This window comes from Micropterus salmoides, unplaced genomic scaffold, assembly GCF_014851395.1.
Source record: "Micropterus salmoides isolate LMB-PRFRI ecotype aquatic unplaced genomic scaffold, ASM1485139v1 Ms_hic_scaffold_619, whole genome shotgun sequence".
In the NCBI taxonomy this organism is placed as follows: Eukaryota; Metazoa; Chordata; class Actinopteri; order Centrarchiformes; family Centrarchidae; genus Micropterus; species Micropterus salmoides.
Window position 1 is genome coordinate 5,838 of NW_024044370.1, and position 25,162 is coordinate 30,999.

The 25,162-nt window shown below is 41.5% G+C and overlaps 1 protein-coding gene across 1 annotated transcript; it reads right to left on the minus strand.

Annotated features, from left to right (window-relative positions):
- LOC119890913 (anoctamin-1-like) lies at positions 1–24,892 on the minus strand (the record flags this gene model as incomplete). The annotated part of the gene is made up of 4 exons (XM_038702327.1): positions 1–135; positions 2,299–2,363; positions 24,662–24,703; positions 24,837–24,892. Coding segments are annotated over 4 exons (298 nt in total), but the record flags the coding sequence as incomplete, so codon positions are not given.
- Between the last annotated feature and the right edge of the window lie 270 nt (positions 24,893–25,162).

Consider the following 25,162-nt stretch of genomic DNA (forward strand, 5'->3'; position numbering starts at 1 on the left):
CTTGGTATGTTGTCATCGACTGTTGCACATCCATACAGAAAGACAATGACCCCCACCAGAGAGGCAGGAATCAGCATCTGCGTATACAGACCCAACCAGGCAAAGTACAGACCAATCTTCTCGCCAAAGTACTTCCTAAACAACACCAAAGAGATTCAAATCATTTCCATTTTTCAGACAAAAACTACTATGTTGATATCATGATATGGAAATCTAAACTGTAATTGTCCAGGGTTGTCAAATTACAAGATTAAAAATAAGTATGAATTCAGACTGAAAACAGACCTGTGTTAAAACAGGGGGCTATGTTGGTAGGAGCACCACTGTTTAAGGGACTGGGGAGATCCAGGAAGTCAAGATGGACACATTACATGAAACCACAAACCTTAACACATGTAAGCGGAATAATCTCTCTGTTGATATTTTATTAGATACTTTTAATATTGGGGTGGTGATGGCGCAATGGATAAGACACATGCCTTTGGTGTGAGCGACCCAGGTTCAAACCTCCTCTGTGACCCAGCTACCATTATGTCCCTGAGGAAGACACTTAACCCCTAGTTGCTCCAGAGATGTGCGATCTCTGAAATGTATAGCAATTGTAAGTTGCTTTGGATAAAAGCGTCAGCTAAATGACTATATGTAATATAAGTATTTCTTATATTAAATAGATGTTTTTAGGTTCCATATGACACTGAAATCCTGAAATCTCCCCACATGGGTCAATTATTGGACCTAAACTGTTTTGTATTTATATGCTTTCTTTGGATCAGAAAACTTGGAGGTACACGATTGATTTCCACTTTTATGTGGATGATCCGTAACTTTATGTTCCATTAACAGGTACAGGTAACAGGACCTGGAAAAACTTTCTCTGGGACCAGGACAGCCCAACACTCTGTCCACTACAGAAAGCATTATATGGCCTTGTTCCTACCTACATTATAGATTTACTCATGCCACTTCTTCAAAAGGAAGAACACTTTTAACAGCCCACCTCTTTAAAAAAACAAAACACTTTCTGTTAAAGCCCTCAACTGTGGAAATCCCTACATGACGAACTTAGGTCAGCTAAATCAGTACCTATGTTTAAATCACTCCTCAAAAGGTACTTTTATAGGAAGGCTTTTGTGTGGTAATTTATTACCTGTCTTATGTCTCACAGTGTAGGTCCAAACCACTGCATGTACAGGCCACACCCATTTCTGCCTAAACTTTTTTTTCGCTACATCGCAAAAACTGAAAAACCTATTTTAATTTACTCCTCCAAAGCCGCAAGTCTGATCGACACCCAGCCGATAAAACTTTGTAAAAGGGAACTTTGATCCGCCAAAAAACATCCAAATTATAAGCTAAAATCTTTTTGCAGAAACGCAAAAAACTGGATGTGATATCTTACGTTTGCAATGGCCGATCTACACCAAACTCGGGGACGTCATCAGCCACGCCGTCCCCACGGGCCTCTAGGTGGAGCTATTAATCGTATATCAACCAATGCTCCCATAGACATCCATTCTGTAACCGCAAGTCCCTTTAATTTCAAACTCCAGCCATTTATTCTCCACGGGCCACCCGGGTTGACTCGCGCCCTCCATGGGGCAACTAAAAATGTCACTAGTGGCCAAATAGCTTTAACTAACGACTACTGTTGACTAAAAATTCTTTGTCAGGGGCAGCCCTAGAAAGACTTCTCCACACAGCACCCTTGACCACACTACCTGTCTTTTGTGAAGGGATTCTTTTTAAGTACATTTACACAACCATAAATTATTACCAACATCTGACATTTTCAAATTCATAGTGGCATTAAACTTATTTCAACTCGCAGTAGCTCAGTCCATAAGGATTCGAACTGGAGGGTGGCCTAAATGAATCAAGTCAGTCGATACAGAGGCGGGCTGATAGCTGGAGAGATGCCAATTCACCTCCAGGGCACTGGCGTATTAGATGCCTATAAGCAAGGCGTCTCATCCCTAACCGCTCGGGGCACTGCGCTGTGGTGACCCATCACTGTGTGTGTTTGTTTGCATGTGTAAAATTACCATTAGAGGGAATTTCCCCATGGGGACAAATGAACTAATTATAATTTTATTGTTATAAACCTGTTAGCAGAATGAAGGATTACAATGTGGTATACTTACTGCCATGTTATTAAAAAAGCATATGATATACAAGTATAATATGTACAAGCAATGAGCTGCTATTACAGTCCTTCAAAATAAGAGCCCTGGCTGATGAATACGATATATGAATGAATAATCCTAAATAAATTATTATACCTAAAAAAAGTGTCCTTACCGCACAAGTCCGAGGGGCTGGTACTTGTAGAAGACGCTGTAGTTTGCCCACTCTTCATATAAAAGCTGCGGAAGACAATCACCATAATTTTGTTGCATTTGTCCAGTTTTATCATGCCTTTTTACTGCCATATTTGTCTTAGATGTAACAGTTGGGTGGAGTTCCCTTTCTTGTTTCTTTGACAGTGAACTGTAACTTGTGTACATATTCACCTTTGTAGAGGTAAATGGTTTCAGAATAAGAAGGAGCTTTAAAGCCAAGTAGTGTTTTACACATATGAGGAATTTGCTGTGTTGATAAGGTGCTACACGTAGACAAACATACAGTCAACATAAATAAATATAGAAATATATAAATATGGAATGGAAGAACAATGTTGCAGATATCCATGTGCATTATTCTGGGTCTGTGCCGTGCAGAAGTGACGCAACGGAAGAGAATATTGTGTACATATAAATATATAAATGGACAACATAAAAATATACAACAAAAGATCAACAATCAACAACAAATATGTGCGACGTGCCAGGTCTGTGCCCGATGAGATGAAACAGTATTTACATGTGCTGAGACATTTGTATCATTTGCAAGGGGGGAGTGTCAGTGGGGGACCTGGGCCTTGTTAATGAGGCTAGTGCAGACGGGTTTTTGTGGCGAGAAGTTTTGGTCCTGATGGACCGCAGCCTCCTGCCAGAGGGGAGAGTCTGAAACAGTTTGTGTCCGGGGTGGGAGGAGTCAGCTGCAATCTTTCCTGCTCGCCTCAGAGTCCTCGAGGAGTACAGGTCCTGAAGAGAAGGAAGATTGCAGCCAATCACCTTCTCTGCAGAGCGAATGATGTGCTGCAGCCTGCCCTTGTCCCTGGCAGTGGCAGCAGCGTGCCAGATGGTGATGGAGGAGGTGAGGATGGACTCAATGATGGTGGTGTAGAAGTGCACCATCACAGTCTTTGGCAGGCTAAACTTCTTCAGCTGCCGCAGGAAGTACATCCTCTGCTGGGCCTTCTTGGTGTGGGAGGTGATGTTCAGCTCCCAATTGAGGTCCTGGGAGATGCTGGTACCCAGGAAGCGGAAGGAGTCCAAAGTGGTGACTGGAGAGTCACACAGGATGATGGGGGAGGGTGGGGCTGGGTTCTTTCTAAAATCCAAGACCATCTCCACGGTCTTCAGAGCATTGAGCTCCAGACTGTTCTGGCTGCACCAGGTCACAAGATGGTTGATCTCCCACCTGTAGACAGACTCATCCCCACCAGAGATGAGCCCAATGAGGGTGGTGTCATCCGAGCTTGACAGACTGGTGACTGGAGGTGCAGCTGTTAGTGTACAGGGTGAAGAGAAGGGGGGAAAGAACGCAGCCTTGAGGGGATCCGGTGCTGATGGTCCTGGAATCAGAGACATGTATTTCCATCTTCACGTGCTGCTTCCTGTCCGTCAGGAAGTCAGTGATCCACCTGCAGGTGGAGTCAGGCACATTCAGCCGAGAGAGCTTGTCCTGCAGCAGGGCCAGGATGATGGTGTTAAAAGCAGAGCTGAAATCCACAAAGAGGACACCCCCCATTTGAGGGGTGTCCCCCCCTTAAAAACATCAAATAATATGATATATACTTAAAATAATTGTGTAAATAGTAAAACAATACAAACGCAAACTCAGCGATTAAAGTGCTTTTTAAGTTTAGAAACATTTTGAGTCACACCTCTCTAGCCTCACAGTGGTTTGGTCCACTTGCCTGCTTCCCGCTCACAGGAGTCCGGTGGCAGAAAACCATTTCAAATCCGCCAGTAGTTGTGGAGCTCCAGTAATGTTAAGGAGGCTGGCAGGGCTGTTTTATGCACTTTAAACATTGGATGAACTGATTATTTTGTCTTTAATACAGATGATGTTGAGTCATTAATAAATTAATCATGACAAAAAGTTATGACAACCTATTGTTTTTCCATGAGCCCACTCTATTATTATAACATTACCTAGCTTATTTGGTAGCTTGTTTAACAACCTATATAAAAGGGGTGTGTTAGGCCATGCAGGTAGAGTTTTTTCGCAATGTTGCATGCTCTGTATTTCTCAACAAAAAATCGCCGTTTTGCATACAATAGACATGGCTTTCCCATAGCGTGTATACGTGATGCATGAGATGCGATCGGATTGGTGGGCTAAACTCAGGAATATTTCCTCACTGCTAAATCCGATTGCAAAGTTTAATATAACTTTCCAGTGCATGCATACTACACGGCAGACATGTGTGTACAGCCTTGCAAAGTGAAGTTTGTCTCATAAATATGTGACTATAATGTCAGAGAATATTCAAGTTTTTTTACTTGTAGATTAATCTTGGAAATTAAATTCTGTCTCGGATTATTCCCCCTCTGCGCTGGCTCCTTTTTTTCTATTACAATGGACCTTATCTGCAGTTGTACCTTTACATCTTAATCATATTACTCATAAAAGAAGAGCCCATAAAATACACAATAGAGATTTCAACTACAATAAGAACACTGTGAAGATAATTAGACTACAAATTTACTCAATGCATAGTAACACAAATGTTTGTGTTTGTTGTCAGTTAAAGATCTTAGAAAGAAAGAAAATCAAAATTGGAAGAAATTAGAATTGGCAGGTCACACCTTTTAAAAAATCAGTAACTGGAATCAGCCAGAAAAATGTAATCTGTGCATCTCTTACTACATCTAATACCATAGATCCACCGTTGTGTTGGGTTTTTGCGCATTATGATTTGTGAAGGGCATTTAACAAAATTAGATGTCCTTGCCTCAGAGCTGTCATGTTAAAGCGACGTCAATTAAATACAGTATGACCTGTGGCACAGCTGCATCATCTGTTCATTGTTTGAGCCTGCTGCTGTGATCTCTGTTAACCACACCCTCGACCTTGTTTTGGTATACGGTATTGAAATTGAACATTTAATAGTGTTCCCACAGAATCCCTCTTTATCCAACCACTGTTTGATAATTTTTGAGTTTGTATTGCTGAACTACACGCCATTGAGAAAAAAATAGTGCTGCAGGCTCGCTGCGAATGACACTCGACTCTAAAAAAGAAAATAATAAAACAAAGACGGTTATCTCCATGGTATAATACTGAAACTCGCAAATTAAAGCAAATATCGCGGAAACTTGAGAGGAATTGGCGTTCCACCAAACTGGAAAATTCTTGTTTAATTTGGCAAGATAGTCTTAAAACTTATAGGAAGGCCCTCCGTAATGCCAGGGCAGCGAATTATAGCGTATAGGTTTCTTTTCAGCACTGTAGCCAGGCTGACAGAGAGTCACAGCTCTATTGAGCCAAGTATTCCCATAGCTCTCAGTAGTTACGACTTCATGAGCTTCTTTAATGATAAAATTCTAACTATTAGAAACAAAATTCACCAAGACCTGCCCTCAACTGGCACTGACGTATCTCTAAACTCAGGAACCTTAGAAACAACTGTAAAGCCAGATATATGTTTAGACTGCTTTGCTTCTCTCAATCTTTACCAACTAACTTCAATAATTTCTTCATCTAAACCATCAACCTGCCTCTTAGACCCCATCCCAACTAGGCTGCTTAAAGATGTTTTACCCCTAGTCAGTACTTCTATACAAGATATGATCAATCTATCTTTATCAACAGGCTATGTACCACAGTACTTTAAAGTAGCTGTAAGATCCTGGAGAAAGCAGTTGCTAAACAGCTGTGTGACTTTCTACAGAGCAATAGTTTATTTGAGGATTTTCAGTCAGGATTTAGAGTTCATCATAGCACAGAGACAGCACTGGTGAAAATTTAGTAATGACCTCCTTATTGGATCAGACAAAGAACTTGTCTCTGTACTGGTTTTACTAGATCTTAGTGCTGCATTTCATACCATCAACCATCAGATCCTATTGCAGAGACTGGAACATTTCATTGGCATTTAAAGAACCACTCTAAGCTGGTTTAAGTCCTATTTATCAGATCGATTTCAGTTTGTACATGTTAACGATGAGTCCTCCATGCATGCCAAAGTTAGTCATGGAGTACCTCAAGGATCTGTCCTCGGACAAATACTGTTCACATTATATATGATTCCTTTAGGCAATATTATCAGGAAATATTCCATAAACTTTCATTGTTATGCAGATGATACTCAGTTATATCTATTGATCAAGCCAGATGAAACTCATCAGTTAGCTAAACTTCAAATGTGCCTTCAGGATGTTAAAACCTGGATGACCTGTAATTTTCTAATGTTAAACTCAGATAAAACTGAAGTTATTGTTCTGGGGCCCAAGCACCTCCGTGACGCATTATCTAAAGATATAGTTTCCCTTGATGGCATCGCCCTGGCCTCCAGCACCACTGTGAGGAATCTTGGAGTTATCTTTGATCAGGGCATGTCGTTTAAGTCTCACATTAAGCAAATTTCAAAGACTAAAAATCAGGAATTCCAGGAATATCCTGTCTAAAAATGATGCAGAAAAACTAGTCCATGCATTTGTTACTTCTAGGCTGGATTACTGCAATTCCCTATTATCAGGCTGCTCGAAAAAGTCCATTAAGACTCTTCAGCTGATCCAGAATGCTGCAGCACATGTTCTGACAGGAACCAGGAAAAGAGATCACATTTCTCCTGTCTTAGCTTCTTTGCATTGGCTTCCAGTAAAATCCAGAATAGAATCATTCTTCTTACCTACAAAGCTCTTAATGGTCAGGCACCATTGTGGTTCCTAGAGTCCCCAAAAGTAGAATGGGAGCCAGAGCGTTCAGCTACCAAGCTCCTCTCCTGTGGAACCAGGTTCCAGTTTGGGTTCAGGAGGCAGACACCATCTCCACATTTAAGAGTAGGCTTAAGACTTTCCTCTTTGATAAAGCTTATAGTTAGGGCTGGTTCAGGTGAGTCCTGAACCGAAGTGTCCAAGATACTGAACCCTGAATTGCCCCTGGCGGCTGTTCTGCCAGTGTATAAATGTGTGTGAATGTTAGTTTCTGTTTGAGCACTTAGGCTCAGTGTATGAATGTGTATGACTGGTGAATGCAGATGTAGTGTAAAAAAGCGCTTTGAGTGGTCGAAAAGAAGACTAGAAAGGCGCTATACAAATACGGAACATTTACATTACCTTTACTGTGTGTATATTGTGTAGGCTGCCTCCCTCCCCTCTCTCTCCTTCCATCCCTCTCTCTCTCTCTCTCTCTCCCTCTCTCTCCTTCACCCCAACCGGTCGAGGCAGATGGCCGCCCACCCTGAGCCATGGTTCTGCTCGAGGTTTCTGCCTCTTAAAGGAAGTTTTTCCTTGCCTCTGTCGCCTAGTGCTGCTCTTGGTGGGAACTGTTGGGCTTCTGTAAATAGCATCACAGAGTACGGTCTAGACCTGCTCTTTTATGAAAAGCGCTGTGAGATAACTGTTGTTGTGATTTGGCACTATATAAATAAAACTGAATTGAATTGAATTGTTAAAGTAGCAGACCAGCTGCCTGCATTAATACATAAAGCCTACAGATCATATCTTCACATATCTGTCAACATTATGACATGTAGAAACATCTCAAGGTTGCAATAAACAATATTATTACACAAATTCTGGAAATGAGAAAAGGTTGGCATGCAAAAACAGATCCAGTCAGAAGAAGAATTGGAGAGTGAAACAGGAAATGGGGACACGATGGGATTTGAAAAGAAAAAGAAAAGGAAAAAGAATACTCAAGATTCAAGAGATTCCAGTCAGATAATGAGAAAAGAGAAGTATCTTGTTGGCATGGTACAGGCAACACAAACACTGAATATTGAAGAAAAATTTGTAGGAGGAAAATTGGCGAATGATCAGGATGACAATGAGTGGGATGTGTTAGATCCCGAGTTACCCCGTTCAGGAGGTACTGGACCAGCTCTCCGTCTTAAAGGGTCTGATCCTCTAGGCCTATGGGTATTCCTCTTGTGGTGTATAACATATGTGCATTTGACCATTACAGTTTAACATAATGCTCTGTAGCTGGGGACAGTGAACCCTTATGGGGACAGTGAACCCTCCTATAGAACTTGACCCCTGACTCAGAGCTGGACAGAGGGACAGTGAACCCTTATGGGGAAGTAATGATTGATGGGTGTACAAAGAGTGAACTCTCCTATAGAACTTGACCACTGACTCAGAGCTGGAGAGAGGCACAGTGAACCCTTAAGGGGAAGTAATGATTGATGGGTGTGCAAAGAGTGAACCCTACTATGAAACTTGACCTCTGACCCAGTGGTAGGGGGAGTAGAGGTTAGTGTGTATGAAGGGACTGTGCCCTTATATGGTATTTAGCAGAGACCTAAACATGTCCTATATAAGCTGTGTTCAATGTACAGAGAGACAGAGTGGCCATCGGGCTGGGTCACTCTCCAAGCTGCTGCAGAGCTTGTAATTGATGCTGAATTCTTTGATGTAATAAACTTTTATAATCAAGAACAGTGTCAAGCGGATTTCTTCTCAACACATCACGCAGCATTATCGTTCGGACACCACAGAAATTGGCGACCACGAAGGGACCGTGTTGTGCCAGAATTCATCGTTCCATCACAGGCTCCGTCGAGCTGACTCCCGCTCCAGAAGCTAGCGTATAGGGTGAGTTTTCTCATAAACTGTGGGCGCTGGTCAGTTCGTGTGTCTGTGTGTGCGTTGAAGGGTACACCGGTTCGATCCCGTGTGAATGCTTGCGGGTGGATGTGTGAGAAGACTCCGTTCTAAATTTTGTGTGCGTTGTGGATAACGCAAAAAGGTTGTGTGTGTGAATGTAATGAAGACAGATAGATGATATAAAAGGAAGAAAAAGGAACAGCCTAGGAGTAACGGGAAGTGAGGTTTCATAACTTTGCAAAGATTAAGAATATGGGCCCTCAGATTCTTATAACCGTAAGTCATGTGGGATGGAAATTACTGTCGCGTGAAACTAGGCTTTAAGGAATAGGTAAATTGGAGTAAGGGAAAAAGAGAGAGAGTGCAACCCTGGCCAGGGTCATTCGGCTTGAATACAAATTAATAAGGATAAGGAAGAAAATATAAGGTTAAGGAAAAAGGAAAAATAAGGATTAGGACGCCGCAGATCTGGACAAAAAGCCCTTGAAAGGCGATCTTAGATGGGCCGCAAATCCTGGAAAGGAACTAGGTGAATTTTCGGGTCCGTTCAAAGGAACTGGGAGCTTGTAGAAGAAAAATTTAATTGTAAGTTACCTCTCGATACATGTGTTGACGAACTATGTCCGAAGTGGCCTCTCATTAAATATCTGCAAACTCGAGGTAGCATAAATTTAGGAAGGAAAATAATAAAGGAAAAAGGTGCGGCGGAAGCATGCTTTATAAACAGTGTGAAGAATGCATTCTTGTTGACTGGATAGCTATTGTGTGTGTGTGTGTGGGAGAGCTGCCCTGCTGTGTCTCGGTTGTGTGTGTGAGAAATAGGAGAAGCCTAGTGTGTGTGAGAGACTATGCAGAGGACAATAAGGCTAGGATTCAAGAAGACATATATATGAATAATAGAATAAATAAATAAAGAAGGAAGAGAATATATACATATATGAATAAAGAAATAGAGAAGGGAACTTGATCAAGGGGAAAACTGTGTTTTGAAATTTGTTAAAGTTATTGATCAATGCTGCTGTATGGTTTGGGTCATTTCAGAAGCAGCAGTGGGGGTTTTTCTTAGCCTAAGTTACTTTTTTGGGAAGTGCGCATTTGTTTTTCTATATTTTACTTACTTTTCATTTGGGTTTTTTTATGTGTGTAAATACATTTTAAAAGGCATTTTCATTGGTATTGAAGAACGGTTGTTAATGGAGTAAGCTTTAAATAGGAGTGAAGAGTAGTGTCCCCAGCATCCCCAGTGTAAATGACACCGAAATTCCTTAGCTTGCATGTTAACGTAGATATGTTAAAAAGTTAGGGAAAATAGATTATGATTATTCAGAGAGGTGACACTCTTATTTTTGGGGGGAAATAACCTTGTGAGTACATAAAAGGACTAAAGTGTTGTTTGCCTTTTTTGGGTTTTTGTTCTCCTGTGGACTGAGAGACAAGAAGGAGAGAGAGAGAGAGAGAAGGAGAGAGAGGGGGTGCCGTCCAGCGCGTCACAGCAAAGCAGCCCCGGATCCAGTCTGGCCAGTATTGTGCAATCCACAAACTCTTTACAAACACCTGTGCATATGTGTCTATACTCATTTATAATTATTACGGCTGATACATTTAGTTTGTTTCCTTTCAGGATATTATAGACACATTTGTAACACAGAGAGTCTATTTGTGTATGCCTGCCATATTTCATGTTATGACTATCTAAGGGGAGACTTGGCAACGGACTGATCAGTTACTGTATTTGAATATTACATATGGGAGTTTTTGTGCAGGGGTCGTTTGAAGTCAAGTTGTGTTGGGAATTGAGTGGTATTGAGCTTTTGGGACAAAACTAAGGTGAGAGGGTGCTTATTAGGTAGGAGTTGGCGCCGTGTGATTGCTGGATAACAAGATTTTTGTGATTGCTCTGGAGTTGACAAATTCCCTTGATTTTCCATTAGCGGATGTGGTAAGATTGCCACCTATCAACAATTAAGTAGAATTAAAAGAAAAATAAACAAATAAGTAATAAGGAAAATAATTTACAATAAAGAAATATAAAAGAGTTGTCACTATGCGGAAAAAGGACATTAAAACGTTGAAAGTAACTACTCCGGTTGATGTAGTGCAAAAAAATAATCCTCTAGTTGATGGTATTGTAAAGTTATCTGAAAAATGGCATAAGCGTTGGCCTAATATTGAACAACCATGGCCTGTGGAAGGGACTCTTAACCCAGGTGTACTTAAAATAATGCAAGTACTTGTGTCCACATATAAGTCGGATCAAAACAAGGGGAAAAAAGGGGAACGACGTAAAGAGAAGAGACGAAGAGAGCTGGGTGTTCTTAAGTTGTTCGAACATGAAGGTCAAAAACTGATGAAGAGACGCAAGAGAAAAGGGACAGTGGTGTGGAGAAAATGGCAAAAGAGGCAAAGATAACAGAAAAATTAATGGCAGAAGTCAACAAACCCTTCTCACATACGGATTCAGCAAAGAGACCTCCACCATACGAGGAGGAAGCGGAGTTTAAGGATGTCTATCCTCAGCTTCCAGTGATTATTCAGGAGGGTGGTTATTGCATCAGAGATGAAGATGAACAAGTCATAGAGAGAGGACAAGCAGAAACAACTATAAAGATGACTCCAAGCTCCAAAAGTAAGAAGAAAATGACACGTTTGGAAACTAAGGGTAGAGCGAGGCTTAGGAGAATGGAAGATGATGATGAACAGAGTGATGTAGAAGAGATCATGGGTGGATATGATCCTGTGATCAGACGGAGGCTGGCCAGAGCGGAAAGAAGGGGTGATGAAAGTTGGAAGAAGAAGGATACAGGAGATCAGATCTCCGATGAAAGTGAAGATGGAGACAGCGATGAAGAGTGGGAGATTAAAGGTGCTTCATGTTCAAGGGATTTTATCCTCCAATGACTACTGAAGAAATAGAAAAAGACATGGATCGATATCATGCTTGGAGAAGTCGACTTATCCAGAAGAAATAAGAGAATTGGAAGAACATCTCGAGAAGCTGACAATACAGAGGGAGAAACTGAGGAAAAAAGGGTCTCAAAAATTGGAGAAGAAGTATGCATTACGCCCAAGGAAAGGGAGCACAAGTAAGAAGATGCTGCCAGTGATAATCCGAGGACAGAATCTGGAGTATAAGCCTTTGCAGAATACCGATATGTCAGATATACTTGAGAAGTTGCCTATTCTTCAAGATGGAGCACATCCTTGGATCTCGAAGTTGGAAGAAATTACGGTAGGAACACAAACTGCCATAGGAGATATTAAGAGGCTTTTTGCTAATCTCCTGGGGATTCCAGGTATGGAAGAGATTTTTCAGAGAGCGGGACTTAATCGATATGTGGGGACTGCTGTAAATGATCCGGAGTTGTTCGCTGCAAGTAGGAATCGACTGTGGAGAGCACTGAAAGACACGTTTCCCACAAATGTGCATCCTGACAATATCTTGATTGATTCATTGGGAAAAGAAGAGAATCCGAGAGCCTATGTGTCGAGAGCTCATCAGGTGTGGAGAAATATCACAGGAAATGATCCAGAGGCGAGTCAAATGGAGCGGTCAATTTTGCGAGCTAAACTACAGATGGGGTTGCCCCCACCAGTAAGGAGCAAACTGGCAGAGGTGGTTGGACTTGGAAGCATGGCAATAGGAGTCTATACAGATCATATAGCCCATCAAGTGGATCTATATAGGAAAAAGGAACATGATCAGAAAGAACAGGACCAAGTGACTCTCAGGAAACTCAATCAAATACAACTGGTGGAAAATAGGAGAAGAAACAGGCTTTGGTTATGCAGGAGCAGTGTTTACCAAAGCAACAATCACCACCACAGCTTCAGTCAAGCCAGGAACAACTGCATTTGCCCCAACCACCACTAGTGGTCCCAGTTGTTTCATATCCACAGCCAGTTTATGGACAGATGCAGAACTGGAGAGGAAGAGGACGAGGAAGCTCAAGAAGAGGAGGATTTAATCCATACTTTCAGCAATCTCCAGAAGTGTGTTACAATTGTGGACAGGTTGGTCACTTTGCCCGTGAGTGCAATAGCTCAGGAGGAAATTTCAGAGGAGGAAATTTCAGAGGAGGATTCAGGGGCCAGTCAAGGTCGCTTGGAGGACTGGTGAACCCTCACAGGGGCCCAGAGCCAGGATTCTAGAGGTGCCCGAAAATCCGAAAGGGGGGTGTCAGCTGGTAGCATCAGGGCCGGAAAGAGATCCAACAATTGAGGTGAAAGTAAATAACCGACCATAGGAAGTAATGGCGGATAGCGGAGCGGCTTTCACCTGTGTTCGGCCTGAAGATGCTACACATCTTCCTATGTCCAATCAACTGATTCGGACAAGGGGGTTTGAGGGAGTGAAGCAGCTGATTCCTCTCACGGAACCAATTGAGCTCTGCTATAAAAATCAGAAAACTACAATACCCATATTGGTATCAGGACATACACCTATTGCTCTATTGGGAAGAGATGCTTGTGTAGATTGAACTGCACAATAAAATGTACACCAGATGGCTGTCTGATAGACGTGCCAAAAGAAATGGTCCACCAACTATTGATGACAACAGAGATGGAGTCCTCTGCAGTATTCTGGATTGGAAATCTCAGTGCAGATTTCTTGGAGCCGGCTAAGATATGGGAGAAATTCATTGTGGCGAACATGCCAGATGCGAAACTTCCAGAATATCCATTCCATTGTACGCTCAAGTATTTCAAGAATGCTGCCCAATCAAACCCAGAGGAATGGTTGGCTCATCAACCGAAGGGAATTCAACTAAGCTCAAGTTGCATAATTTTGGGACCACAAGGAGCGGCTATGAAGGTAAACACTGACGATTATTTGGAGAAAGAATTCAAAATTGAGAAGAGTGTGCCACATGTGACTTTGTTGGTTTCTGAAGACTATGAGCAGAAACACATAGGGGAAATGATGACAGAAGCAGAGGAAGCTGTTTTTGTACCGATGAAAGAGAATTTGGCAATTTGGCAGCGATTCGTCAAAATCATGATTTCAGCTAAAGGACAGGGACAGCCACAAGCTGTACGGATGACACATGAATCTATTTGTAGTGCCAAGATGGACTCAGATTCTATGAAAGAGGAGATGTTGCGACAAGTTCCAGAATGTTTGTGGTCTCAACACAGTACCGATATTGGACTTGTGAAGTCAGCCGAACCAGTGAAAGTTGAACTTCGACCAGGAGCTAGACCTCCTTGGAAGTATCAGTATCCATTGAAGGATGAAGCAATTCAAGGAATCGAACCACAAATTGAAGGACTTTTGAAAGCAGGTGTTTTGAAGATGACAACAAATCCTCAGAGTAACACGCCTTTGTTGCCTGTGAAGAAACCTGATGAGACTTATCGTATGGTTCATGATTTGAGAGCAGTAAATGAAGTGGTAACTGATTTTCCAGCAGAAGTTCCGGATCCACATACTTTGTTAGCCCAAATCCTCCTGATGCAACACATTTCACGGTGTTAGATTTGTGTGGTGCATTTTTTAGTGTTCCTCTTAGTGTAGAGAGTCAGGGTTTATTTGGATTCACATATAAAGGACAGTTTTATGAGTATGAGAGATTGAAGGATTTAAACACAGTCCTCATATTTTTAACAAAGTATTGAAAGATGATTTGGTAGGGATAGATCAGATATTGCAGAGTACTGTGATTCAATATGTCGACGATATTATGATCTGTTCACAAGATGAAGAAACATGTCACAAAGACTCAATTAAATTGCTACAAATATTGGCAGAAAAGGGGCATAAGGCCTCACAAAAGAAGTTGCAATATTGCCAGGAGAAGGTTGTATATTTGGGTCAGACAATAACGCATGGACACAGAAGCATTTCTGATTGTCAATTGGAGGCTCCAAAGCCCAGAACTGTCAGAGAGATGTTGACGTTTCTTGGTATTGCTGGTTATTCTTCAGCATGGGTTGAGGATTATTCTAGTTTGACGGGACCTTTGAGAGCTATGGTTAAGGATACTGGGAACGCTCAACTTCACAGCAATCTGTCCTGGACACAGGAAGGCCTTGTGGCATTTGAAACAATCAAACAGAGGTTACAGGAGGCGCCAGCGCTCACACTACCAGATTACTCTAAGAATTTCTTGTTGTATGTGTCTAGTTCTACTGGAGGTAAATATGCATGTGCAGTCCTTTGTCAGCCGACGGGTACAGGGTCGAATCCTCAACCTATTTCCTATTATTCGACTGCATATTCAGAAGTGGAATTAGGGCTACCACTGTGCTACAGAGCAATGGTTGGAGTTTATTTAATGTATGACAAAGCATCATCTGTTACGAGGGGTTACCCAGTGACAATTCTTACCCATCATAGTCTCAGGAATCTCCTGAACTAGGGGAAAATACACATTGACTATGCCAAGGCTTAGAGACTATCATAGGCTCTTAGAGCAGGAGGATGTCACCCTGGTAAGGTGTGATACGGTAAATCCAGCTGAGAATTTGCCAACGTCAGAGGATGGTGAGCCACATGATGGTGTTCAAGAGGCAGAGAAATACTCAAGGCTTAGATCAGACTTGCAAGCCCTTCCACTACGTGAGGCAGACCTGGAGTATTGGACTGATGGGTCTTGTTATCGTGTGGGAGATAAATTGTGTGCTGGCTATGCAGTAGTAAAAGCTCAAGGAACGGGATTTGTTGTTGAAAAAGCTGAAGTAATACCACAGCCTGCGTCTGCACAGCTTGCAGAACTTGTGGGGCTAACAGAAGAGTGTTTGTTAGCTGACGGGCAGCGAGTGACAATATATACTGATTTGGCATATGCACATAATGTATGTCATTTGTTTGGAGCAGTGTGGAAAGGTCGGGGGTTTAAGAGAATGGATGGTTCTCCAATACAACATCACGCACAAATAATAAAACTGTTGCACGCTATGATGAGGCCTAAAGAGATAGCGATAGCTAAGTGTGCAGCTCATAAAACAGATGCGTCAAGAGTGACACAAGGGAACAAAGCTGCTGATGAAGCTGCAAAAGCTGTCACAGGAGCTGACAAATTGGGCAAGGTTTTTCTGGTCACTCATGGGGTGGACTTGGAAGACAGAATTACGCTTAAGGAAGTGATTTTGATGCAGGAAGCTGCTGCTATGATTGATAAACAGTTGTGGCTAGACCGAGGTGCTGTTAAGGATTCTACGGGTCTTTGGAGAAATCATGAGGGACTGATAGTAGCACCTCTGGACCTGTTAGGTTTGATGATTCAGGAAGCACATGGGTTAGCTCATGTTGCCAGGGGGGAGGTTAGGAGAAAAATCACAAAGGAGTATGGTTTTTGGGCACCATATTTGCTTGAACAGATCGATTATGTCATAGGCAGGTGTACAATCTGTCTGAAAAATAATGTTCGCAGGGGTTACATTCCCACCCCAAGGGGTCCTATGCGTGAGTTAGTTGTTGACTTTGTCGATATGATGAAACCAGTTGAAGGGAAAAGATACATGCTAGTGGTTGTGGATAGATTTTCACGATGGCCGGAGGCCTGTCCAACAAAGCGGAAAGACGCTCAATCGGTTGCCAAGTTTTTGTGTAGAGAGGTCATAAGCAGGTGGGGACTTCCAGATCGAATATCATAAGATAATGGGAAAAAGTTTGTGGATAAAACAGTGAAATTGATTTGCAAAAATTGGGAATCAAACAACGTCTTGGAGCAGTTTATCACCCACAAAGTCGAGGGATTTGTGAAAAAATTAATGGGGATTTGCAAATGAAACTATACGAGGGTTTAATCTTCTGTCAAATACTCAAAGAAGTCACAGACTGACATTGTTGAAACATGACATGGCTCTTGACTATATTTTAGCCAAACAAGGAGGTTTGTGTGTGGCTATGAACTTGACGGGAGACGGTTATACTTTGATCCCAGATAGTTCTGATAATATCACTAGTGTTATATATGCATTAAAGAGTATAAGGGATGCGTTTGGTCAATCTGAGGGAGCTGGATGGTCAGCAAATACTTGGCTACAAAATCAGTTAGGCCCAGTGGGAGCAGTGGTGGTTCAGATTTTGGTAGCAGCCTTTGTAGCGCTGTGTTTGATGTTTTGCTTTTGTACGATGCTATTGACTTTTGCGAAAGCTATGATATTGAGATGGGTTGGAGTGGTAATGCCTGGGGAGAACACTCAGATGCCTTTGTTAACTACGGCTGATTTAGATGGAGATGATGAAGGGGAACCAGATGAAGTAATGATGGAAAGATATCCATTTTAATGTTACTTTGTATTTTCATACATTGAGGTTTTAATTTTCATGTGCTATTTGCAACAAGATACTGGTTGGTGTTTTCTTTTCTTCCAGAGTATATGGGGATGTACAGATGGGGATTCAAATACTCAAACAAGGACAATATGAAGGACTCTGGACAAGGACGGTGTGGAAACGTCTGGATTGCATCGACACTGCTGAGGAGCTGCAGTGGAATACCTTCCTGTGTCTACTTTGATATAGATATGAATACATATGTGAATGAATAATACTTAATTAACAATTATATTCTTTTTGTGTGTTAACTGTGTAAAGACTTGTACTTTCACATAGGGAGTTAATATTTGGGGACCTCAGGTTTTTTCTTTTTCTTGATGCTTAGGGATATAGGGTCTAGGCAGGGAAAGGTCCGTTGGAGGGTCCGATGGGTTGACCAGCCTGAATTCGGACATTGTTTTGATTTGTTTAATTTCCTGAGGTTTTCACATGTATTGGCTAAACCGTATTTCTGTATTGACTGATAAAGATGTCGTTTATTAATTGGACTGGAGTACCATGCGTGGCCGCCTAAGGCAGAGGGGCCGTGAGAAAATTTTCCTGTCTAGATTGTCTTAGAGGGAATTTGGAATGAAGGCTGCCGGACAGGTTTTTCGTTCTCACACTCCATAAAGTTGATATGTTGTTAAAAATAATATTGCAAGAAGTATGTGTTGGAGAAATTGATCTCTTTTTGTTTTCGAGACTCAATTAAGTCTCGTAGGGGGGAATATGTGGTGTATAACATATGTGCATTTGACCATTACAGTTTAACATAATGCTCTGTAGCTGGGGACAGTGAACCCTTATGGGGACAGTGAACCCTCCTATAGAACTTGACCCCTGACTCAGAGCTGGACAGAGGGACAGTGAACCCTTATGGGGAAGTAATGATTGATGGGTGTACAAAGAGTGAACTCTCCTATAGAACTTGACCACTGACTCAGAGCTGGAGAGAGGCACAGTGAACCCTTAAGGGGAAGTAATGATTGATGGGTGTGCAAAGAGTGAACCCTACTATGAAACTTGACCTCTGACCCAGTGGTAGGGGGAGTAGAGGTTAGTGTGTATGAAGGGACTGTGCCCTTATATGGTATTTAGCAGAGACCTAAACATGTCCTATATAAGCTGTGTTCAATGTACAGAGAGACAGAGTGGCCATCGGGCTGGGTCACTCTCCAAGCTGCTGCAGAGCTTGTAATTGATGCTGAATTCTTTGATGTAATAAACTTTTATAATCAAGAACAGTGTCAAGCGGATTTCTTCTCAACACATCACGCAGCATTATCGTTCGGACACCACACTCTCTTAGGTATAACTGAGGACTGTTTAAGCTGGTGTCGAAGAGATTCGCCTAGCTTCTAACTGTCTTCTTCCGAACGTCTACCCTGCTTACTCTGAAATGGCACCTGACTGAATAGCCCTAGAGCCAAATATCACCCCAGCCATGCCCGTTAACGACAGCTCTCTTCTCATTGATCAGTGCACTTGGTATAGTTGCTAGGATTGTATTTAGTGGCCAGGAAAATAGGCCCCAAGGATAAGTTAATTTTGTTGGCTAGAGCAACCTTAAAGATGTTAAACACACTTTCCCTAATGAATTACTACCTTAGTGAAGAAATAAATTCAATGTCTACTACTTGTACTTTAAATGCAGTGATTATATATTTATTGCAAAATTAAGCATACAGCTTAAACTGATTAAAACTTGAGTAAACTGATAAAATCTCTAAAATTCAAAACCTGATTATGATAGCTGATGAGTATTTTGATGTCTTCTTTTTTGGAGAGAAAGGGAGGGAGTTGTCCTGGCCAAGGAGATCTTTCCCTCTTCTGCGGATGTGTAGAGTCTTGTAGAAACTCGAGGCTTTGTCCAAAGCCCTCAAATTGTCTCCAAAAGTCTTCAGTCTTCTTTGCAGTTGAGTGAGAGAAAAACTTCAGAGTACGATGATTCGTCAGTTGGTTTGGTCGTTGTGGTTACCCTCTGTGGCTCGATCTCTTGTAGTCCACTGAAGAAAACTCTGAAGTATTCACTAGTTGTTTGCTGTTCAAATCCCCAACTCTTGTCTTAGGCTCTTGGTCCGGTGCGGTGATGGTCTTGCTCCGAGTCCGATGCCCCTGAGATCTGTCGAGGAATAACACCGATCTATGTCTGACTCTTCTTTATATGTGCCGGGGTCAGGATATGTCCATGTTTGGTCCTTCCGCTTCTCCTTTTTCATCCTTGTCTCTGCTGGTGACTCATTGTTATGATGTATCAAAGCGTCAGAGAGTTAAAGCCCTGAAGATGCATGTATTTGAAGAGTATAGCAATATAGCAGGCTATACCAGGCTGCAGGGCAGGACAGGTTTTTAAAAAAAATGGCTACAAATCAGTTTTCAAGTTTTTGTTGGGCGAGTGGGTAAAATGAGTAGTTTGTCACTTTATTACTTGTCTTAATTTCATGTATTGTATCTTCTACTTTTTGTGAGTTATTTATTCACTTTACATAAATGAGTGAAAATATTTTCTATGCGTATAAGCAGCTATGATTCTATATCTTATAGACTGATTTTATTTATATTATCTCTTAGTGTGGAAGTGTTTGGTCTTGTTCAAGGGCTTATATTGGAAGTGATGCAAAAAAAGTATCTTTTCTGAGGTGGTGCTAATCTCAGATGGAGGTCAATGCGGTTCAAGGCAGGTTGGAAATATGTGCGTTTTGACAGAAATATGTGATTGTGTCACAACAGAAGTGGATGTTTTGACATGCTGACTGTGATTGGTCGGCACAGGCCACGTCTCATGGGAAAAGTGGATAAATTGTTACAGACAAGCAGTGGAGAGTGCTTTGGTTTGGTGACCGCCTGATTGTGTCTGTGCTTCTTTCTGATTATGAATGTGAGCTCCAGTGTGCACTTAAAGATTTGCAGCTGGGATAAGAGATAAAAGTGTTGTACACAAAAACACGGTGGATTGTCCTCTCAGGGTTGGGAGTGAGCTGATGCGCTCTGATGATCATTTCTGATGATGTCAGAAAGGATATATTTGGATTATGTGTGATACAGGGTGATGTTTCTTTTGTCAGGAATATAGACATGTTGCCGCAGTTTGTAGAGGATCCAGAACATGTTGGACATGTGGGAAGAACAACTGCAATAGGAGCAAAGAAAAGAAAAGAAGAAAGAAAGCAAGCAGAGTCCCTGCAATGTGGAGGCAGGAAGGAAATCATTAAATGAGGAAGATTCAAAGAAATGAAAATAAGGATCAGTTTAAGCTCAAGAAAAATATTGTTTACTTTTTGTCTTTCCTTGTTTAGTTTACTTTGTTTTGCTGATAATTGTTTTATATTGTGTTTTTTTCACTAAAACAGAGTGCCATATCGTTGGGAGGCTAGCCATGTGAGTAAAAGCAGCTTGTAGTCTGCCTCCCTACAAGTGGCCTCAGTTCACTTTTTATAGGTGATGTTGGATTGACAAATTTAGTTAGTGATATGGTTCACCAGAGGTTTTAGATGTTGTAATTTGCCCTTTTAGCATAATTGTAATTTATAAATTACTATTGTGGATGCACAATGCCGATTTTAGACATTTTCTTATTAATATGAACTCTTTCCCAGCACCTCCAGTACCTGCTTGTTATGATTATTTTGATTATTCCAATAAAACATCTGGTTAATCGTGGAAACCCATAGTCTTGCCTCAGTGATAAGGCTGTGTGTCTTCATTAATAATCCAAATAATATTTAAGGTTAGAGGGTAAGGTATTTCCTGAAGTGCAATTCCCCTTGTCGCATTGTTGGTCTTTTCCCATTCTCCCCATATTGCCCTCAACCCACAAGCAAATGTTATGCGAACAAAGGTTTAAATTGTATAGTGTGAAACTGAGTTACATGCTGGCATTTAGACTGACATCATTTGACTGACTCCATGAGTTGAAAAAAAGTCAAAAACTTGAAACTGTACTGCTTGCTCTAATGGCTGATCAGCAGCATACTTTGAGAATTTTCGGCAGCAGGTGTTACTGACTCAAAATGTGGTTGGTGTGGCTCATTGATGTGTTTCAGATAAAAGGGAGCTCTATGGCACAGAGTGATAAGATATATCAAGCATTGGATATATACACAATCAATGTTTGAACAGTTAATTCATAATTAGAGTTTTTTTTATCACTGTAAGAAAAATATAGAATAAAGCTGCAAGTGGCGATTCGTGGATTTAAACCTTTTTTTGCAAAAGGGACCTCATTTCACACATGTGGTTCAACATTATTATGAAACATATCCTGCAAGTTTTGTAATTTGTGTCATTTCATGTCCAGTTATTGTGCATTTAAGGTGCCCCCTAGTGGTCGTTTCAATTGAACTTTCAAGGTATATTTTCGGCACTCGTGTGGATGTATCCTATGGGTTTTGTGATGATGATGGACCAAACGTTGAACGTTGAATTGTTTTCTATTTATATCCTGAGCACCGTTCCTCTCTGTGTTTATTGGTCAGTATTTTCAGAAGAAAGGAGACAACACCAAGCTTTATACAACTTTATATATGCAGTGATTATTCAGAGAAAATTGGTGGCAGTCAGAGCTAGTAGTGTAGGAGGAGATGTAAAAAATGTATTTTTCAAAAAATCCAAAATGGAGATTTTTTTGTAGGCGGACCTTAAAGATGTATACCTAGGGCTTTTTTGTAGACATTGAGACACACATTGAGCTGCACCTGTGTGAGACATTTCAAGTCTATCAGAATTATGGTGTGTGGTAGTGGCCTTTCAAAACCTATGGTTTTTGTGCCTCAATTACAGCGCCTCCATCGCAGTTTGAACCCTAATAATAATTAAAGCTGCAAGCAGCGTTGGGCGGGCCCTCGCACATGTAGCGTGTCGAGGTGGGAGGCGGCTGTGTTGCAGATTCTGGAGCTCTGCCCGTGCAGTTGTGAATTTGCTGTGCGCTTCGGATACAAAGTTGTTGTGTCCCCTTTATGGCGCTGTAGAGCACTTGGCACTACGACTACAGGTAGACATTGGAGTGTAGATGTGTTCGGGGCAGGAAAGTTATGAAGCACGCAAAGTTTGGTACAGATTTAAGCATGTACAGTTAAGTTATGATGACTTCCTGTTTCACGGCTAAGCATGGAACTTCGCCACCCCGCCAAGGACACACCATTGAAGGAAAGCTTACAGGCTTTACAACATGACATCATCAATGTGTTAAGAGTTTTCTGAGATAATTTTGAAGTACATATAGCCAACCTGCAAGAAGTGGTTCATCACAGCATAAACGTAGTCACTACCTGTTGCCAACAGGTGGCGCTGTGACTATGGGTGAATTTTGGCTTGTAGATGTCTTCAGGGCGGGACTCTTATCAAACATGTAAAGTTTGGTGTAGATGTGAGCGTGTAGACTGAAGTTCTAACAACTTCCTGTTTCATGGTGAATCATCGATTTTGGACACCACGGGCACGCTGTTCCACAAAAACTCACCGTTTGTACAAATTTTAATTGTCAATGGGTTTAGAGTACACATTGAAAATCTGAAGTCGGTCGGACTAATTCTCTAGGAGGACACATGTGACAGATGTGCCACAGACATTTCGCATATTTAGGTGAAACATGCCGCGGGGGTTCCTTCGTTAAAGGTCACGTCTTGTTGCCAGCCGGTGGCGCTATGGCTTTGAGTGAATGTTGACATGTGGATGTGTTAAGGGCGTAACGATTAAAAGTGTAAAATTTGGTACAGATCTGAGCACGTGCAGTGACTTCCTGTGTCATGGCAAAGCTTGTAACTTTCGCCGCCACGCCACCGCCATGCCATTAACCGAAAACTCACAAGTTTTATCACATGGCATTGTCAATGTGTTAAGGGTTTTCTGGTACAGATGTGAGCATGTACACTGAAGTTATAACAACTTCCTCTTTCATGGCGAATCATTGATTTTGGACGCCCTGCCACGGGCTCACCATTTCATGAAAACTCACTGTTTTAGAGTTTAGAGCTTTAGAGTAGACAGGAATAATCTGAAGTCAGTCGGATTAATTCTCTAGGAGGAGTTTGTTAAAGTCTGGAGTGTGTAAAAAATCCAAAAATGACCATAAAATTCAAAATGGCAGACTTCCTGTTGAGTTTAGGGCATCGCTCCAAGAGGCTTTTTTGTACATCTGGACATGATATATGTACCACAGAAATTTCATGCATGTAGGTAAAACGCGCCGCGGGGGCTGCATCTTTGAAGGTCACTATGGGTGAATGTTGTCTTTTACATGCATTCAGGGCGAGACTCTTATCAAACGTATAAAATCACGAAAATTTGAAGTTGAACAGATTAATTCTCTAGGAGGAGTTTGTTAAAGCCCCCCTCCAGCTAGTTTTAACTGCCGTTTTTGGTGAACGTTCTTTCTCAAACAGAGAATGGGGGTGTGCTTAATAGTCGGACGTAATACATTACCATGACAACCAAAAACTGATCGGCTGGAGTGTTCACAAACGATATGCTGTGTTAACATCACTACACTGTAAAGTTTAGTACACTTTACTGTCTGGCAGGAGTAGCCATTACTTACCCATGATAGAAACTAATGTGCGCGTATCAGCTGTCAATCATACAGTCGATGGTCCTGTCACGCAGTGCACACGATAACTCCCACTACGTTTTATGGTGCGCTTACTTTACCACGGGGGTGGGTGCCTCCGCTGATGCATTGGTAAAACGGCCGTCAGTAAAATGCATGTTGCAGACTGTGTATAAGACGGTGACAGGTGTGGCCTGTCATCGGTCCTCCAACACCGCACGCACAGATGCCATAATGAACATACCTGCTGTAAGTTCTAAGTAAATTACATGATAAATTGGTTAGCTAGCTCACATCAATGTTTATCAGTTTGATGCTCTGACTTAACGAGGCTTGACAGTTTTTTTAACGAGGCATGAGAATGATGTATGACTTACTATAGTCATACATCACCACCCCCTTTTAAAAAGCAAGCAACTTTGAGCACAAAATTAAGCTATTTGTCAAAAATATTTGGCAAACTATGTGGGTAATCAATATTGTAAGGAAATATGAAATATCATAGAAATGTCAAAATACACTGGAGGGGGGCTTTAAAGTATGCACCCTGTAAATGGTATAAAATGGGTTAAAATTTCACTTTCAACTCAAAATGGCGTACATCCTGTTGCGTTAAGGGTGTCAAGGTCCTTGAGGTTTTTTTTGTGTGTCTTATTATGATAGATGTGCCCAGAAAATTCGTGGCTGAGGGGCAAATTTTTTCCTATTTTGTAGGTGGCACTAGTGAGCCATTTTGCCACACCCATGTGCAAGACCCATAAATTACTCCTTTTTTTGAGCATGTTTAGGCCGCCAAAAATTAGCTTACTTTGCAGAAAAAAGAAAAAATATAATCCCTTGAGTTTCAATAGAGACCTCACGGTTCGTGCTCGGGCTGTACATGTGCAAGTAAAGCTGAAAAAAGCAAACCATGAACAGCAGGCTGAAGAAATATATGCTGGCTTTCATAAGTCTAAAAAACAACCTCACCTTTCTGTCATTGGGCTCTGCGCTATCCTCATTAATATCTCCCTGAAAGAGGAAAGAGAAACAATAAGGCATATAGTTACTATAAACACTGACTGCAGTTTGAGTAAAACACAAGCATGATTTGGAACCAGTACTCCCTATAATAATGATCTATAGTGCCAGGATCATTACTCACATCATGAAGAGGGTAAGCTGCTGTATAGATACCGCTTCCCAGGAGACTGGTGATACCTGCAGAGAGAAAATCAACAGACAGGTGTTAATGTGGGTCCATCTTTACACCCTATCTTATTCTACTAAAAGTAGGCTGTGTGGTTCTGCTTAATACACAAAGTTTTGTATTGTATTGCATAGTTTATCCAGTGGAGAGCACTGCGACTCCACTGTTAGCAACACACTGTGCAGTGTGGAAGACACTGTTACATGCCTTCCGGGTAAGGTGCTCATTTCCATGTGAAATATATTGGTTAAATGATAATAAACCATGCCCCTTCATTTCTC